This window comes from Eubalaena glacialis, chromosome 4 (genome assembly GCF_028564815.1).
Source record: "Eubalaena glacialis isolate mEubGla1 chromosome 4, mEubGla1.1.hap2.+ XY, whole genome shotgun sequence".
Classification (NCBI taxonomy): Eukaryota; Metazoa; Chordata; class Mammalia; order Artiodactyla; family Balaenidae; genus Eubalaena; species Eubalaena glacialis.
The window spans coordinates 51,006,752-51,026,908 of NC_083719.1; the positions used below are offsets into that span (position 1 = coordinate 51,006,752).

The 20,157-nt window shown below is 37.6% G+C and overlaps 2 protein-coding genes across 6 annotated transcripts in view; one reads left to right on the forward strand and one right to left on the reverse strand.

Annotated features, from left to right (window-relative positions):
- Nucleotides 1-20,157, forward strand: part of RNF180 (ring finger protein 180) — a 280,184-nt gene that overhangs the window by 156,817 nt on the left and 103,210 nt on the right. The window lies entirely within an intron of this gene.
- On the reverse strand, nucleotides 13,014-13,267 carry LOC133089721 (zinc finger protein 706-like). Its single transcript, XM_061187834.1, has one exon. The coding sequence runs from the start codon at nucleotides 13,242-13,244 to the stop codon at nucleotides 13,014-13,016; it is 231 nt and encodes a 76-aa protein (XP_061043817.1). The 5' UTR covers nucleotides 13,245-13,267.

A 20,157-nucleotide genomic window follows, 5' to 3' on the forward strand; every position in this document is an offset into this window, starting at 1 on the left:
ATTGTCATTTATTTCCAGGTATTTTTTTATTTCCTCTTTGATTTCTTCAGTGATCTTTTGGTTATTGAGTAGCGTATTGTTTAGCATCCATGTGTTTTTATTTTTTACAGTTTTATTCCTGTAATGATATCTAGTCTCATAGCGTTGTGGTCAGAAGATATCCTTGATACTATTTCAGTTTTCCTAAGTTTACCAAGGCTTGATTTGTCACCCAAGATATGATCTCTCTTCGGGAAAGTTCCATGTGCACTTGAGAAGAAGGTGTATTCTGTTGTTTTTGGATGGAATGTCTGATAAATATCAACTGATTTTACTTGGTCTGTTGTGTCATTTACAGCTTGTGTTTATTTATTTTCATTTTGTATGATCTGTCCATTGGTGAAAGTGGGGTGTTAAAGTCCCCTACTATGTTTGTGTTACTGTCGATTTCCCCTTTTATGGCTGTTAGCATTTGCCTTTTGTATTGAGGTGCTCCTATGTTGGGTGCATAAATATTTACAATTGTTATATCTTTTCTTGGATTGATCCCTTGATCATTATGTAGTGTCCTTCTTTGTCTCTTGTAGTAGTCTTTATTTTAAAGTCTATTTTGTCTGATATGAGAATTGCTACTCCAGCTTTCTTTTGATTTCCATTTGCATGGAATACCTTTTTCCATCCTCTCACTTTCACTCTGTGTGTGTCCGTAGGTCTGAAGTGTGTCTCTTGTAGACAGCATATATACAGGTGTTGTTTTTGTATCCATTCAGCCAGTCTGTGTCTTTTGGTTGGAGCATTTAATCCATTTACATTTAAGGTAATTATCAATATGTATGTTCCTATTACCATTTTCTTAATTGTTTTGGTTTCTTTTTGTAAATCCTTTTCTTCTCTTGTGTTTCCCACCTAGAGAAGTTCCTTTAGCATGTGTTGTAAAGCTGGTTTGGTGGTGCTGAATTTTCCTAGCTTTTGCTTGTCTGTAAAGGTTTTAATTTCTCTGTCAAATCTGAATGAGATCTTTGCTGGGTAGAATAATCGTGGTTGTAGGTTTTTCTCTTTCATCACTGTAAATACATCCTGCCACTCCCTTCTGGATTGCAGAGTTTCTGCTGAAAGATCAGCTTTTAACCTTATGTAGATACCCTTGTATGTTGTTTGTTGCTTTTCCCTTGCTGCTTTTAATATTTTTTCTTTGTGTTTAATTTTTGATAGTTTGATTAATTTGTGTCTTGGCATGTTTCTCATTGGATTTATTCTGTTTGGGACTTTCTGTACTTCCTGGACTTGATTGACTATATCCTTTCCCATTTTAGGGAAGTTTTCTGCTGTAATCTCAAATATTTTCTCAGACCCTTTGTTTTACTCTTCTTCTTCTGAGACCCCTAAAATTTGAATGTTGGTGCATTTAATGTTGTCCCAGATGTCTCTGAGACTGTCCTCAATTCTTTTCATTCATTTTTCTTTATTCTGCTCTGCACCAGTTATTTCCACTCTTCTATCTTCCTGGTCACTTATCCGTTCTTTTGCCTCAGTTATTCTGCTAATGATTCCTTCTAGAGAATTTTTAATTTCATTTATTGTGTTGTTCATCATTGTTTGTTTGCTCTTTAGTTTTTCTAGGTCCTTGTTAAACATTTCTTATATTTTCTCCATTCTGTTTCCAAGATTTTGGATCATCTTTACTGTCATTACTCTGAATTCTTTTTTGGGTAAACTGCCTATTTCCTCTTCATTTATTTGGTCTGGTGGGTTTTTACCTTGCTCCTTCATCTGTTGCATATTTCTCTGTATTCTCATTTTGTTTAACTTACTATGTTTGGGGTCCTCTTTTTACTGGCTGCAGGTTCATAGTTCCTGTTATTTTTGGTGTCTGCCCCCAGTGAATGAGGTTGGTTCAGTGGCTTGTGTAGGCTTTCTGGTTGGGGCAACTGGTGCCTGTTTTCTGGTGGGTGGTGCTGGATCTTGTCCTTCTGGTGGGCTGGGCCATGTCCGGTCGTGTGTTTTGGTGTGTCTGTGAACTTAGTATGACTTTAGGCAGCCTCTCTGCTAATGGGTGGAGATGTGTTCCTGTCTTGATAGTTTTTTGGCATGGGGCATCCAGCACTTGAGCTTGCTGGCCATTGGGTGGGTGGAGCTGGCTGTTAGTGTTGAGACAGAGATTTCTGGGAGAGCTCTCGCCGATTGATATTACATGGAGCCAGGAGGTCTCTGGTGGTCCAATGTCTTGGACTCAACTCTCCACCTTGGAGACTCAGGCCTGACATCTGGCTGGAGCACCAAGACCCTGCCAACTGCATGGCTCAGAAGAAAAGGAAGAAAAAAAAAACATGAGCAGATAGAACCCCAAAACAAATGGGAAAAGCAAAACTAAACAGACAAAATCACGCAAAGGAACATTCACACACACACACTCATAAAAAAACAAACAAACAAACAAAACTAAAAAAAAAAGAAGAACAGACAGTACTCTAGGACAAATGGTAAAGGCAAACCTAAACAGAGAAAATCACACAAGATAAGTGATGAATATTTCAAGACATTTAAAATTTGAAGAAAAGAATAACAGTGTCAAATCTGCCAACAGATCAAGATAGATGAAAAGTAGAGACAGTTCTTTTGAGAAGTTTAGCTGTGACAGGAAGGAGAGAGAGGGAAGGGTAGTAGCTGGATCAAATTGCAAGACTAAGGGAATTTGGTTTTTTTGTGTGTTTGGGTTTGTGTGTGTGTGTGTGGTTCTTTTTATTTTTAATGTGAGAAGCCATTAGTGAAAGAGACGTTGTAGATCCAGGAAGAATTTGAAAGGAATGGCAAATGGCAAAGGTTTTAGAATAGTCATATCAGAGAGCCAGTCAGTGACTTAATAAGTTTGCCAGGAAAAAAAAACAGAATTGTTCCCACAGATTTGACACTAGAGTTGTGGACTGCCAATCTAGAAGAGTATAATACAGTTTAATTATTAGAGAAATATGTAGTATATTATTTGAAAGAGATTTTTAGAGAAACCTTGATTTTAGTGCTGAATTAGATGATTTTCTAAAATTCCTTATAGCCTTACTCCATACTTGGAAGGATTCAATTCAAGGAGTTTTCTTTTTTTTTTTGTCTCTTATATTTTTCTTCCAAGTTTATTGAGATATAATTGACATAGAGCACTGTATAAGTTTAAGGTATACAGCAAGATGATTTGACTCACATATATCATGCAATGATTACCCCAGTAGGTTTAGTGAACATTCATCATTTTATATAGATACAAAACTAAGGAAATAGAAAAAAATATTTTTTCCTTGTGATAAGAACTCCTAGGATTTATTCTCTTAACAATTTTCATATATAATATACAGCAGTATTAATTGTATTTATCATGTTGTATATTACATCTCTAGTATTTATTTATTTTATACCTGGAAGTTTTTACCTTTTGATTACCTTCATCCAATTACCTCTCCCCCAACTGCCTCTGGTAACCATAAATAATGATCTCTTTTTCTATGAGTTTGTTTGTCTTTAGAAGGAAGTTTCTATCTTGCCTCTGTAAAATAAGTTGAGAATCTTACAGAGTAATTGTTCTGTATTTACCTTTAGCAATTTTTCCAATTTGATAATTCTATCTTCTTTAACCTTACTTTTTTCATATTTACAATCTCCATTTGGATTCTTATTCAAGTTCACTTTTTGTTTTTATTATATATATATGTATATTTCTAATTGGATTGTAGTTGACTTACAATATTATTTAGTTTCAGATGTACAATGTAGTGATTCAGTATTTTTATACATTATACACTATACAAAGTTATTACATTATTATATTTTTATTATATCCTGTTTTTGTCTAATTAACTATATTCTTTAAAAATTTTTTTTTTAATTTCTTTTTAAAATTTATTTATTTAATTTATATTTATTTTCGGCTGCATTGGGTCTTCGTTGCTGCGCACGAGCTTTCTCTAGTTGCAGTGAGCAGGGGCTACTCTTCATTGCAGTGCGTGTGCTTCTCATTACGGTGGCTTCTCTTTTTGCGGAGTACGACCTTTAGGCACACAGGCTTCAGTAGTTGTGGCAAACGGGCTCAGTAGTTTTGGCTCACGGGCTCTAGAGCACAGGGTCAGTAGCTAAGTAGCTAAGCCCGTAACTAAGCTTACGGGCTTAGTTGCTCCACGGCATGTGAGATCTTCCCGGACCAGGGATCAAACTCGTGTCCCCTGCATTGGCAGGCGGATTCTTAACCACTGCGCCACCAGGGAAGTCCCTAAAATTCCTTTTAACACAATTATTTTAAAGTTTCTTACATATTTCTCAGTTATATGTAGTTTTTTAAAAGTGAATTCTTCCCATTCATACATCTACTAATATTTTTTTATTGACAGTTTGTTTTCTGACATACTTTGTAACTTTTGACTGTGAGCTTATCTTTAGTGGGAGTTGTTTCTGTGTGAATCTCAAGGGCCCTGAGTTGTGGAAGAAACCCCTTGGAGCCAGTTTTGTGTTTGACTTTGCTGTGGCTTTCACTAGTATAGGACTTATTTTAATTTTATTTTCTCTGTTTATGGTTTCCAAGCTTCTTGGGAAGTGCTAATTTAGACCTCACACCTACAAATAGTGCAGGTTTGGAGTGCTGGTATCCTTCTGCCAATTCTTTGTCTAGATTAGCTGGCTTCTGTACTATATTCCTCAGACCAAACAGCCTTTCTAGCTCACTGCTATACATAGAGCCTAGAGTCTTGACTCCCAAGCTATATCTGCAACATATGTGTTAGGTTTTTGAACAGTTAATCTAACATTTTTATTTAATTAGTACTGGAGGGAGACTTACTGCATTTGCTCTGTTCCCCATATTGACCAAAAATCTTTTTTGGTGACGTAAGAAACTTTTCCAGTTGTTTCTTAAAATATATTTTTGATGACTGATATGGAAGCTAGCGCTAGCATATGTTAGAAGTCCAAAACTGTCAAATTTGGAATATGTATTTATGCAAATTTGGAGTCATATTCTGAAACTAGAAATACAGATTCTTATGACACAACAATGACATTTATAAAAACTTACATTTTTTAAGAATCAGGAATGAAGAGAATTCTGTAATATATATGTCTGTATATTTAAAGTAACTTCCATATGCTGTTTCTTAATCATGTGATTTTCTGATAACTTTAATATCTGAACTTTTTCTGTGACATAGCATGGACTTTGTGTCAGGTATGAGATAAATGCAATAGATAAGATTTAGAGAAAAGTAGATGTACTTTGAGTGTATGTGAAGAAATTAAATGATATAAGGAAAAGGTAAGAAAGTAAGTAATATGTTCTAGGAATGACTCATAATCCACAAACTCAGATATTCAGGGAATGTAGCTTTATTTTTTATTAAAAGTTATTTGTACATATAAGTACACAGTGGATATTTGTTGAATAAATGAATGAATTTAAATTTCTATTTTGAGCCCCCTTTCTATTGGAGGCTAGAAACCAAATCTTAATCGGTCAAGCCTTTCTCCTCTTTTTACCTCTAGGTCTATGTTCTAAGTTTCTAGAACCTTCCAAGTGTCAGCATGTTGAAGGTGGGGTGGAATTTGGCCTTACTGATACCTACTGAGCTTATACTCAGAAAGACTGAGAAAGAAAGGTATTTATTTTCTTTCTTGTATTGACTAAAAGATCTTTACTGTCTAGTTGGTGCCAGATAAATGCCATTCTATGCTGCTCCCTTACCATGCTAAGCATAAGAGACTTCTGAGACCTTGCTTCCTCCTTAGACTATATTCTAGAGATTGGAAGTTACAGGTTTCCTGCTATCCAGACCCCAAACCTGATGGTATTTTCTGTCCTATCATCCTCCTTCCAGTTTTAAGCTAAGGTGAACATGTTGTAGAGTACCTTTCTGGAGATCCAATAGGCTCTTCCTCCAATCCCATAAAATCTTTATCTAGTATGTGTTGAGTATAAAGGGATAGGAGGAGTAGGAAAAAGGTCTTCTAAATCTATCGTTTATACTCAGAATCCTAGGCTTTTGAAACTCAAATACCAAATATTTAATAATTTAATTTCTTTTTTATCTACATAATGCTGTGTCATCCATTCTTTGAGGCAGTTGAACATTATCTGTTTCTGCCTGAATGGAGAAGAAGGGTTATGGATAACCAATATTTGGAACAAATTTAATTAATATATAAAAGTTTTTCTGTGATAAAGAAACAAAAAAAAAATTAAGGAGAATGGAATAAGGCAAGAAAAGAGCCCAAGAGGTTCAGTAAAGAAGAGAGGAGACTGAAAAAGACCACTTTGCTCTCTAAAGTAATGTGTGACATGCTGTGGCTTAGAAGTAACTGGATTTAGTGGATCTGGAACTGATTGACGGGTGTAGGGATTGTTGCTGGACGCTTAAAAATGGCTTTTGATATAGAGCTGTGTTCTTTCTGTCATGGCCCAATGGGACTTCTCACCTGCCTGGAGGTCAGAAACTAAGATCTTTGACTTCTTTTTAAAGTGTTCAAAAGAAATAGGGGAATGCAAATCAAAATGAAATTGTGAATTCAGAGATTTTAAGATTTATGAGGAAAAAAATCAGTTATTCATTATGAAACCAGTGTGTCCTCCTCCATTCAAATGAGAATTAGCTTCTGCTGATTTTGCTTTCAAAATGCCTTAAATTCTCAACACAACCACTCTGGTTCAGGACCTTGGTACCCCATGCCTTAATTTTTGCCTCTTTGTGCCATTTAGCACTCACATTCTTGAAACTATCTCTTCTTCACATTTTTTTTCTTTTTTAAAGAATTAGTTCAGAGGACTTAATTGCTTCATATGTTCACCGCAACATCCCTAGTGCCTTGTGTATCCCTGCTATGGACTGAATTGTATCCCCCCAAAATTCATTCCGTGAAGCTCTAACCCCTTCTGTGACTGTATTTGAAGATAGGGTTTTTAGGAGGTAATTAAGGTTAAATGAGGTCATAAGGGTGGCGTCCTAATCTGATAGGATTGGCTGCCTTATAAGAAAAGGAAGAGAGAGAGATCTCTTTCCACACCCACAGTGGAAAGGCCATGTGAGCACACAATGAGAAGATGGGTGTTTGCAAGTCAGAGAGAGGTTTTTCACCAGAACCCAACCATGCTAGCACCCTGATCGTGGATTCCCAGCCTCCAGAACTGTGAGAAATAAATGACTATTGGTTAAGCTTCCCAGTCTATGGTATTTTGTTATCACAGCCCAAGCAGACTAAGAAAATCCCCAAGGCCTGAAATAATGATTTGCTCACTCAATAAATATTTGTTGATTGTGGTGGAAATTAGCAATGCTATATTCCATTCAGGAACATAATGAGACATCTCAGGCTGACATGCAGTGACCTGTACTGTAGTAGGCTTTGCTGACCATACAGTCTCTGTCACAACTACTTAGTGCTGCTATGTTGGCACAAAAATAGCCATACACAGTACATAGACCAATGAGCATGGCTGCGTTCCACTGAAATTTTAGTTACAAAAAAATACAGATAGCAGGTTGTATTTATCACATAGGCTATACTTTGCCCATTCCTGACCAGTAGCAAATGACCCACCTTAGCTCTCCAGGAATATTTCCTACTCCTTATTGGAAAAGCTGTCATCCAGTCAGATTGACAGGTCCCTCATCCACAAACTCCATGATTTCCCCAAATTGTCTCCTTGTCTTAAATTTCCTCTCTGCTTATCTCCCTGATTCCTATTTCTATTCTTCCCTCTAAGTTCTGGAATTAGGAAACATAAATAAAACATAATCCATTCCCACAAGGGTCTTAGAAATGTAATAAAAGGGGACATATGTAGATAGTCATTATAGGTATTATGGAAGGTATAAAAAGAGTAGGGTCATAAAGGAAGAGGTGGAATGTTTACAGAGGGTAGAGTAATAAAAAGAGAATGATCAGGCCTCACAGAGGAAATGATAAGGTGCAAGATGGAACACTACAAGAAATGAGACAGGGGAAAGTGGGAGGAGGAGCAAGTCTACAGAGAGCAGGGAGGGGGCAGGCCAGCGGGGAAAAAAAGAGAGAGAGAGAAAAAAATTGAAATATAAAAAGCAGATCATCCTATTTATGTAAAATATGTGTGTATGTAGATTAGAAAAAAGACTAAAAGATCAATATCTACTAACTTGCAGAGATATCCATGATATGTTGGTTAGTGAGAAAAGTGACAGCAGAGTATTTATGTGCACATGTGCTTTTATATTTTGCATGAGCCAAGAGAAAGTATGAAAGGATTCACCACTGTTGACTCAGGGATGGTTGCATCTGGAAGGTAGGAAGTGGACAGAGTGGAGATGGTTATTGTGATTTTAGCTATAAGTAAGAGAAACTTGACTGACAGGAGCTTGACAGGTCAGTGTTTATTTTTCTCATACAAGTCTAGAGATTGTCAGTTTGTGCAATCAAGGATGCAGACTCTAACTCTGTCTCCACTTTCCTACTATTCTCATGCATGTTGCCTCATGTTGCAAGATGGCTGTAACAGATCCAAATATCAGGATCATCATGTTCAAGGAAAGGAAAGAGATAGTATTAGCTATTCCTGCCCTTTTCATTGGGAATGCCAAAGCTTTCCCAGAAACTTTCGTCATACTTGCCTTATATCTCATCGGCCAAAGTTGGGACAACTCTAGCTGTGAGAAAACCTGGGTAAACAACTATTTAGGCTTTCTGGATTCTGTAAGAGAAAACAGTTCTTATAAAGGAGAAGAGAGTTGGAGAAATTATTGGGTTGTCCAACTAATAGTGTCTGCCACAACCTGCTTTGCTTATGTTATAATATTGTATTGTTTCATTTGTTACCATAAGTGTGTGTTCCTTTTTTAATTAGAAAATAAAGCTCCAAATTCAAACTTGCTACCAGCCTACTAGCTGGCCTCTCAACCTAAAAGTGTCATATTTCTGTACATCATAATAATGTGGAAAAAGGAGAGGAGAAGAAGATGGTGGCAGGCCTGCATTTTTAACATAGTGACCTCATTCGCTAGTTAAGTAACATGGTTTGGTCAATTATCTGTAAACTGATTTACTTGATTTGTAAATCCTTTACCTAAGGCTGCGTGGAGGTTTCTCTGGATTGAAAAGTGAAAGTATCCCTCTCCTCTAAAAGACAGAGCCAGCAATGTATTCCAGGTTCCATTTAGAAAGATCTGTTTGGCAGATCTGTGTGGCAGCAGTATAGAGCGTGAACTGTAGGGATCGTGAAAGAGAAGGAGACTCTTAAGTCCACACAAGATTATGAGGGCTGAACTGAGAAAGTAACAATAGGAAGAGAAAAGGGGAGTAAAATACAGGCCTGTTAAACAAGTGGAATCTATATGAATTGATTGCTGGAAAGTTGTAGAACGTGAAGATAAAGGAAAAATCTGAAAGGATTGCTAAATTTCTTTCTCAGATCAGTAACAACTGGATTGTGGTAACAGTCACTAAGATTTTGGATGAGGCCCAGGTTTAAGGGAAAAGTTAATTTACCTTTGAACATGTTAATGTTTTCCTGTGCCTGGGTGGCAAATCTACAGAGAGATAGAAATCTACTAAATTAATAGATATCCATAGATTAATGGATTTGGGATTCAGGAGAGTGATTTGGGCTAAGTATAGAGATTCTTGAGTCATCAGCATAACAGGTAGTGGCTAAAACTATAGAAATTAAAGAGATTGCTCAAGGAGAACATGTACTGTTAGAAAAGAAAAGATCCAAGGCTGGGTACTACAGAATACCAATGTTTAGTGGGTGGCCAAAGGAAGAAAAGCCAGAAATGGGAAACAGGGTTAGAAATTAAAATGAGACTCCAGGGCTTCCCTGGTGGTGCAGTGGTTGAGAATCTGCCTGCTAATGCAGGGGACACGGGTTCGAGCCCTGGTCTGGGAGGATCCCACATGCCGCGGAGCAACTAAGCCCGTGAGCCACAACTACTGAGCCTGGGCGTCTGGAGCCTGTGCTCCGCAACAAGAGAGGCCACGATAGTGAGAGGCATGCGCACCGTGATGAAGAGTGGCCCCTGCTTGCCGCAACTAGAGGAAGCCCTCACACAGAAACGAAGACCCAACACAACATGCATGCATGCATGCATAAATAAATAAATAAATAAATAAATAAATAAATAAATAAAATGAGACTCCATGTAAGTGGCATTCTTAAAAAGGACAGTTTTAAGAGAAGAAATTGGCCAACAGCGTTAAATGCTACAGAATTGTCGAGTACAATGAGGACTAAAAATAGGCTGCTGGATGTGGCAATTGGGTCATAGATAGATGACTTTTGGCTAGAGCAGTTTTATTTTAAGTAGGTAGTGGGAAATAATAGGCAGAAATTATATTCTTTTCTTTCCAGGAACTTGACTCTGAAGGGAAGGAGAGAGGTGATTGTAGCTAGATGGAAACACAGCATCCAAGGAGAGGTTTTTCTGTTGTTTTTAATAGGAGAGATTTGTACATGTGTATCTTTAAGGAAGAACATATCAAGAGAGAGGATAATCTTCATTTTGTTTTTTTGGTTTTGAGGGGATTTTTTAATTGACGTGTAATTGACATGTAACATCATACTAGTTTCCAGTATATAACATAATGATTCTCTATTTATATGTATTGTGAAATGATCACCACAAGTCTGGTTAACATCTGTTACCATACACAGTTTTAAAAAATGTTTTTTTTCTTATGATAAGACTTTTAAGATCTAGTTTCTTAGCAACTTTCCAACATACAATACAATATTATTAACTATAGTCATCATGCTGTACATTACATCCTCATGACTTAATTATTTTATAACTAGAAGTTTATACCTTTTGACCTCCTTGACCCATTTCTCCCACCCACCCATCTCCCACCTCTAACAACCAGCAATCTGTTCTTTGTATCTATGAGCTTACTTTCTTGTTGTTATTGTTGTTGTTTAAATTTCATATATAATTATTGTCTTTCTTTGTCTGACTTATTTCATGTAGCATAATGCTCTCAAGGTTCATTCATGTTGTCACAAAGGGCAAGATTTCATTCTTTTTTATGTCTGAATAGTATTCCAGTATGTGTGTATGTGTATATAAATACCACAATTTCTTTATCCATTCATCCATCATTGAACACTTAAGTTTTTTCCATACCTTGGCTATTGAAAATAATGCTGCAATGAAGATAGGGGTGCACATATCTTTTTGAAATAGTGTTTTTGTTTTCTTCAGACAAATACCCAGAGATGGACTCTCTGGGTCATACTGTAGTTCTATTTTTAATTTTTTTTTTACAGGAACATAAAGCTTTTATTCTGAATTAGTAAAACAAATGAAAAAAAAAATTAAACCAAAACTTGTGAAAGGTTTTTAAATGATTTGTTACTAATGTAAACATACATATGCTCAAAGCACTTTTAAAAACTTTTAAATTGTAATTTAACCAGAACCTCTGTTAATAACCACTATAAGCAATTAGGCCAACTCTAATGTTCTGGTAACCAACATATTGGGAATTAACAAATAATAAATCTGAAACTGAAGAAATCAAATTCATGAAAAAAATGAATATTTTAAAGTAAGAGTATAAGAATAGGAGTTACTAAGAAATTATCACCACTGAAGCTTCTCCTTGGAAATATCTTATTTTAAACTTACAGTGAAGACAAACAAGGTGGGCAGAGTATGTATAGCTACAAAACAAATGCAGTGATGAGTTACAGCAGAAAGAGGGAATGCATTTTGTTATCCACAGGATCAGATTTGCGGCTCTAAGCAATTACCAGTAAATATTTGAGTGTTCTTCCTATTCTATCAACTTTAAAATTTAAACTGAGTTACAGCAGTTTCACTTGTATTAATAGTTGGCAAAAGCAAATTAGAAGAAACCTAAATTAGTCTTTTTTAACTGGGTAGGATTTACCTCATTCATCAGAACCAACCCACTTCCCATCCTTAGAGCCCCAAAAATGTGGATATTGGCCTATTTTAATACTTCTCTAGTTCAGACGGAAGTCATACTGTACACAGCCTTTGATTTTAGGGACCAGCACAAAGTAAAAATCAACTACTCACTTAAAAAGGAAAGGAAGGAGAAGGTTCTGGGAATTAACCCAGTCACAAGCCATTCCAATCTTTCTAATGCAAAATCCATTCATAAATTGGCCAAATTGTAATTAAGTTCCAAAAACTCCTTCGAAAATTGTGAGTTTCAATTTTAAATGAAAGAACTTGAACAATTTTCAAAGAATCAAGTATAATTTATAAAAGGTAGATCTTTACCAGTTCATATGTTCCATCATATTTTGTATTGAACAGTAGGCTGATTACTTCATTGTAGCATATACTTCAGAACCTAATTTTTCAGACGGGCTCACTGACAATCCAACCACTTTAAGGAATTTATCAGTTATCTACAGGCTATACCTGGCTGGCAGGTATAGCCAGGTCACACAGCAGGTTTAAATATTCCAACCTCAATCACAAGAAACAATCAGAGGGGAAAATGACACATGATTGCAATATACCAAGGCAGCAGGTAAGTCATTCTTCACCTAGGTCAGCAGATTCCAATAAAATCGTGTGCACAAATTTAATGAATGAGTCTGCTCTAGTTTAACTATGAACATGCCCCTGAATTAGAAAGGGAGATAAGAATTGTGCTTGCAATTCTAGCTGATGAATTCATTAGATTTTTATAAGGCAAATAATGTAGAACGTTAGAACAGAATTTCTAGAACCATTTATCCTGTGATGTTGTAAAATCAAAGTACTACTTTATTAAATGAGTTATTTTATACAATATGAACATCAATATAATTACAATTGTAAAAAAATTTTTTATAACAAAGATGGACTGATTTTCAGATTTCCAAATCAGAGTCAGCTGTACATTTACACAGAACTGTCTTTGCATGAAGCCCAAAAGGGAACAGCATAAAAATGAGTGTTTCTGTAGCCCCTTTATTTTTGCAGATCAACAGTTTGTTAGCAAAGCAGCTGCAGGTTTGTTACCTAAGGTCTGAGACAGGAGAAGAGTCAAAGGTGTCACAAATTCCCCTGTAAACAACTTTATGCCTGAATATCAACTAATTCTGGAGGAAGTGGAGTCTTAGGATGCTTGCTCTCAAAGTACTGCTTGAAGGTCTTAGGGTCTGGCATTTGTGTCTTACAGATAGTGCAGGTATATATTAAGGCAGCTTTGGCAGCAGCCTTTTGGTCATGTCCTTGTTTCTTCTTTTGTCCAGCTTGCTTTTTGGCATTTTTCTGCTGAGACTGAATCTTCTGCTGTCCACGAGCCATATCCGGGCCGGGACAGTCTTGCATCAGAGAAACCGCGCACCGTGAGAGGGCCAGGGGAGGTGGCAGGAGGGAGAGTTATTTTTAATTTTTTGAGGAACCTCCATACTATTTTCCATAATTACTGCACCAATTTATATTCCCACCAACAGTGCACAGGGTTCCCTTTAATCCACATCCTCACTAACACTTGGTATTTGTTGTCTTTTGGATAATAGCCGTTCTGACAAGTATGAGGTGATATCTCATTGTGGTTTTGATTTGCATTTCCCTGATGATTAATGATGTTGAGCATCTTTTCATGTACCTGTTGTCCATCTGTATGTCTTCTTTGGAAAAATATCTATTCAGATCCTCTATCCATTTCTTAATTGGATTGTTTGGGGTTTTTTGCTATTGGAGTTTGTGAATTCTTTATATATTTTGGATATAATCCCCTTATCAGATATATGATTTGCAAATATTTTCTACCATTCAGTGGGTTGCCTTTTCATTTTGTTGATGATTTTCCTTGCAGTGCAGAAGATTCTTAGTTTGATGTATTAATTTTGTTTTTCATTTTTAAATTTAAAGGAGTGCTAATACATAGGAAAAAGCACTAGGAAGAGAAACATATATAGTCTTAGTGATTATTTTTAAGAAACCAATTTGACCATCAATTTAATCAGTGAAGCCTTTGTGGAGAGGTGGGAAGATTTTCAAATGAAAGACACATATCTGATTTGAAATTAGATACCAATTTTAGAAATGTTAAAATGTTGAGAAAAACCAAATCACAATCAAAGACATATGTAGTCAGACTTTTTTGCTTTGCAATCCTACTTGATGTAAACATAGGTAATATAGATCATTGCTTGTCCCAGCTTTGCCCAGCTCGGCCTCACATTGCCTCTGAACCAATCCTTCCTAAGCTTTTTACCTTATGAGGTACCAGAGGATGGGTCAAAACCTGTCTTGCTACCAAGTATAGCCTGTGCCTTCTGTTGAGCTGGCCACCTTTAGACTTCCTGATTTCCACTACTGTTTCAGCTTGGACTGGAGCTCTGATTTACATAATTCATGCCTTAATAACTTTGTAGCCATCTTTTGTCTCTTTCCTCTGGGTGTTAGACCCTTTCACCTTTCCCCTGCCATGTCTAGAGGCTTGCATCAAACACAGAATTCCAGGGCTTCCCTGGTGGCGCAGTGGTTAAGAATCTGCCTGCCAATGCAGGGGACGTGGGTTCAAGCCCTGGTCTGGGAAGATCCCACATGCCGTGGAGCAACTAAGCCTGTGTGCCACAACTACTGAGCCTGTGCTCTAGAGCCCACAAGCCACACTACTGAGCCTGCGTGCCACAACTACTGAAGCCCATGCGCATAGAGCCCACATTCTGCAACAAGAGAAGCCACCGCAATGAGAAGCCCATGCACCACAACGAAAAGTAGCCCCAGCTCGCCGCAACTAGTGAAAGCCCGCGCACAGCAACGAAGACCCAACGCAGCCAGAAATAAATTAATTTTTATAAAACCAAAAAAACACAGAATTCCTGAAATGTCATACCTGTCATTACTGCCATGGGACCTTTGCTACCCTGTTTTTCATACCTAGCCCTTTGAATATTGATACCAGCCCAGATTAAAGGCATTATTACCCTGGGTGCTGTGATTTGGATTACTAGCCACCCTCCTTTGGGGATGTTCAACAATTGAGATCCTGTCCCACTTGCGTCTCCAGCTGAGTAAAGGATTATACCCCACCTCACAGCCAGCCCCCAGGAGACAAAATAAAATTTAAGCATTGTTTTTATGAATAATATCCACGATCTTTGTTTCAAACATTTAAAATGGTACAGAGGCTCTGGCTTCGGAGGTCAGATGCCAGGGAGAGGACTGAGGTTGGCTGCGTGGACACAGCCTGAAGGGGGCTAGTGCGCCACAGCTAGCCGGGAGGGAGTCCGGGAAAAAGTCTGGACCTGCCTAAGAGGCAAGAGACCATTGTTTCAGGGTGCGCGAGGAGACGGGATTCAGAGCACCGCCTAAATGAGTTCCAGAGACAGACGCGAGCTGCAGCTATTAGCGCGGACACCAGAGACAGGCATGAAACACTAAGTCTGCTGCTGCTGCAGCCACCAAGAAGCCTGTGTGCAAGCACATGTCACTATCCATACCTCCCCTCCCGGAAGCTTTTGCAGCCTGCCACTGCCAGGGTCCCGTGATCCAGGGACAACTTCCCCAGGAGAACACATGGTGCACCTAAGGCTGTTGCAATGTCACACCGGCCTCTGCTGCCGCCGGCTCGCCCCTCATTCCATACCCCTCCCTCCCCCCGGCCTCAGTGAGCCAGAGCCCCCTAATCAGCTGCTCCTTTAACCCAATCCCTCTGGTGACCTACACGCAGAGGCGGGGCCAAATCCAAAGCAGAACCAACCCCAGGAGCTGTGTGAACAAAGAAGAGAAAGGGAAATCTCTCCCAGCAGCCTCAGGAGCAGCGAGTTTAATCTCCATAATCAACTTGATGTACGCTGCATCTGTGGAGTACCTGAATAGACAACGAATCATCCCAAAATAGAGGTAGTGGACCTTGGGAGCAATGATATATATATTTTTTTCCTTTTTCTCTTTTTGTGAGTGTGTATGTGTATGATTCTTGGTGTGATTTTGTCAGTATAGCTTTACTTTTAGCATGTGTCTTAGGGTTCTGTCTCTCCGTTTTTTTTTGGTTTTTTTGGTTTTTTTTTTAGTATAGTTTTTAGTGCTTGTTATCATTGGTGGATTTGTGTTTTGGTTTGGTTGCTACTCTCTTTTTTTCTTCTTTTTTTAATTTACTTTTTAGTTTTTTTATTTTTAATAATTTTTTATTTTTTATTTTAATAACTTTATTTTATCTTATTGTTTTCTTTCCTTCTTTCTTTTTTTTCTCCCTTTTCTTCTGAGCCCTGTGGCTGGCATGGTCTTGGTGCTCAGGCCGGTGTCAAGCCTGTGCCTCTGAGGTGGGAGAGCCGAGTTCAGGACATTGGCCCACCAGAGACTTGCCAGCTCCATGTAATATCAAACAGCGAAAGCTCTCCCAGAGATCTCCATCTCAACGCTAAGACCCAGCTCCACTCAACAACCAGCAAGCTACAGTGCTGGACACCCTATGCCAAACAACTAGCAAGACAGGAACACAACCCCACCCATTAGCAGAGAGGCTGCCTAAAATCATAATAAGGTCACAGACACCCCAAATCACACCACCGGATGCGGTCCTGCCCACCAGAAAGACAAGATCCAGCCTCATCCACCAGAACACAGGCACTAGTCCCCTCCACCAGGAAGCCTACACAACCCACTGAATCAACCTTAGCCACTGGGGGCAGACACCAAAAACGGGAACTACGAACCTGCAGCCTGTGAAAAGGAGACCCCAAACACAGTAAGTTAAGCAAAATGAGAAGACAGAGAAACACAGCAGATGAAGGAGCAAGGTAAAAATCCACCAGACCAAACAAATGAAGAGGAAATAGGCAGTCTACCTGAAAAAGAATTCAGAGTAATGATAATAAAGATGATCCAAAATCTTGGAAATAGAAGGGAGAAAATAAAAGAAACGTTTAACAAGGACCTAGAAGAACTAAAATGCAAACAAACAATGATGAGCAACACATTAAATGAAATTTAAAAGTCTCTAGAAGGAATCAATAGCAGAATAACTGAGGCAGAAGAACGGGTAAGTGACCTGGAAGATAAAATAGTGGAAATAACTACTACAGAGCAGAATAAAGAAAAAAGAATGAAAAGAATTAAGGACGGTCTCAGAGACCTCTGGGACAACATTAAATGCAACAACATTCGAATTATAGGGGTCCCAAAAGAAGAAGAGAAAAAGAAAGGGACTGAGAAAATATTTGAAGAGATTATAGTTGAAAACTTCCCTAATATGGGAAGAAACTAGTTAATCAAGTCCAGGAATCGCAGAGAGTCCCATACAGGATAAATCCAAGGAGAAACACACCAAGACACATATTAATCAAATTATCAAAAATTAAATACAAATTAAAAATACTGAAAACAGCAAGGGAAAAACAACAAATAACATACAAGGGAATCCCCATAAGGTTAACAGCTAATCTTTCAGCAGAAACTCTGCAAGCCAGAAGGGAGTGGCAGGACATATTTAAAGTGATGAAAGGGAAAAACCTACAACCAAGATTACTCTACCCAGCAAGGATCTCATTCAGATTTGATGGAGAAATTAAAACCTTTACAGACAAGCAAGAGCTAAGACAGTTCAGCACTACCAAACCAGCTTTACAGCAAATGCTAAAGGAAATTCTCTAGGCAGGAAACACAAGAGAAGGAAAAGATCTACAATAAGAAACCCAAAACAATTAAGCAAATGGTAATAGGAACATACATATCGATAATTACCTTAAATGTAAATGGATTAAATGCTCCCACCAAAAGACATAGACTGGCTGAATGGATACAAAAACAAGACCTGTATTTATGCTGTCTACAAGAGACCCACTTCAGACCTAGGGACACATACAGACTGAAAGTGAGGGGATGGAAAAAGATATTCCATGCAAATGGAAATCAAAAGAAAGCTGGAGTGGCAATTCTCATATCAGACAAAACAGACTTTAAAATAAAGACTATTACAAGAGACAAAGAAGGACACTACATAATGATCAAGGGATCAATCCAAGAAGATATAACAATTGTCAATATTTATGCACCCATCATAGGAGCACCTCAATACGTAAGGCAAAGGCTAACAGCCATAAAAGGGGAAATCGATAGTAACACAATCATAGTAGGGGACTTAGACACCCCACTTTCACCAATAGACACATCATCCAAAATGAAAATAAATAAAGAAACACAAGCTTTAAATGATACATTAAACAAGATGGACTTAATTGATATTTATAGGACATTCCATCCAAAAACAACAGAATACACTTTCTTCTCAAGTCCTCATGGAACATTCTCCAGGATAGATCATATCTTGGGTCACAAATCAAGCCTTGGTAAATTTAAGAAAATTGATATCGTATCAAGTATCGTTTTGGACCACAACACTATGAGCCTAGATATCAATTACAGGAAAAAAATCTGTAAAAAATACAAACACATGGAGTCTAAACAGTATACTACTTAATAACGAAGAGATCACTGAAGAAATCAAAGGGGAAATTGAAAACTACGTAGAAACAAATGACAATGAAAACATGACAACCCAAAACCTATGGGATGCAGCAAAAGCAGTTCTAAGAGGGAAGTTTATAGCAATACAATCCTACCTCAAGAAACAAGAAACATCTCAAATAAACAACCTAACATTACACCTAAATCAGTTAGAGAAATAAGAACAAAAAAAACCCCAAAGTGAGCAGGAGGAAAGAAATCATAAAGATCAGATCAGAAATAAATGAAGGAAACGATAGCAAAGATCAATAAAACTAAAAGCTGGTTCTTTGAGAAGATAAACAAAATTGAAAAACCATTAACCAGACTCATCAAGGAAAAAAGGAAGAAGACTCAACTCAGTAGAATTAGAAATGAAAAAGAAGTAACAACTGACACTGCAGAAATACAAAGGATCATTAGAGATTACTACAAGCAGCTCTATGCCAATAAAATGGACAACCTGGAAGAAATGGACAAATTCGTAGAAAAGCACAACCTTCCGAGACTGAACCAGGAAGAAATAGAAAATATAAACAGACCAATCACAAGCACTGAAATTGAGACTGTGATTAAAAATCTTTCAAGAAACAAAAGCCCAGGACCAGATGGCTTCACAGGCGAATTCTATCAAACATTTAGAGAAGAGCTAACACCTATCCTTCTCAAACTCTTCCAAAATGTAGCAGAGGGAGGAACACTCCAAAACTCATTCTACGAGGCCACCATCACCCTGATACCAAGCCAGACAAAGAGGTCACAAAGAAAGAAAACTACAGGCCAATATCACTGATGAACATAGATGCAAAAATCCTCAACAAAATACTAGCAAACAGAATCCAACAGCACATTAAAAGGATCATACACCATGATCAAGTGGGGTTTATCCCAGGAATGCAAGGATTCTTCAATATATGCAAATCAATCAATGTGATAAACCATATTAACAAATTGAAGGAGAAAAACCATATGATCATCTCAATAGATGCAGAAAAAGCTTTCGACAAAATTCAACACCCATTTATGATAAAAACCCTCCAGAAAGTAGGCATAGAGGGAACTTTCCTCAACTTAATAAAGGCCATATATGACAAACCCACAGCCAACATCATTCTCAGTGGTGAAAAACTGAAACCATTTCCACTAAAATCAGGAATGAGACAAGGTTGTCCACCCTCACCACTATTATTCAGCATAGTTTTGGAAGTTTTCGCCACAGCAGTCAGAGAAGAGAAAGAAATAAAAGGAGTCCAAATCGGAAAAGAAGAAGTAAAGCTGTCACTGTTTGCAGATGACATGGTACTATACATAGAGAATCCTAAAGACGCTACCAGAAAACTACTAGAGCTAATCAATGAATTGGTAAAGTAGCAGTGTACAAAATTAATGCACAGAAATCTCTTGCATTCCTATACACTAATGATGAAAAATCTGAAAGAGGAATTAAGGAAACACTCCCATTTACCATTGCAAGAAAATGAATAAAATACCTAGGAATAAACCTGCCTACGGAGACAAAAGACCTGTATGCAGAAAACTATAAGACACTGATGAAAGAAATTAAAGATGATACAAACAAATGGAGAGATATACCATGTTCTTGGATTGGAAAAATCAATATCGTGAAAATAGCTGTACTACCCAAAGCAATCTACAGATATGGTGCAATCCCTATCAAACTACCAATGCCTAATCATTCATTTTACAACAGATATATTTAAAAAATAATATTGTAGCTATGTATGCATGATACATGCACCTA

Bases quoted from the DNA above. Each gene is read 5' to 3' on its own strand.
- LOC133089721 (XM_061187834.1), bottom strand. From the start codon at position 13,244: ATGGCTCGTGGACAGCAGAAGATTCAGTCTCAGCAGAAAAATGCCAAA.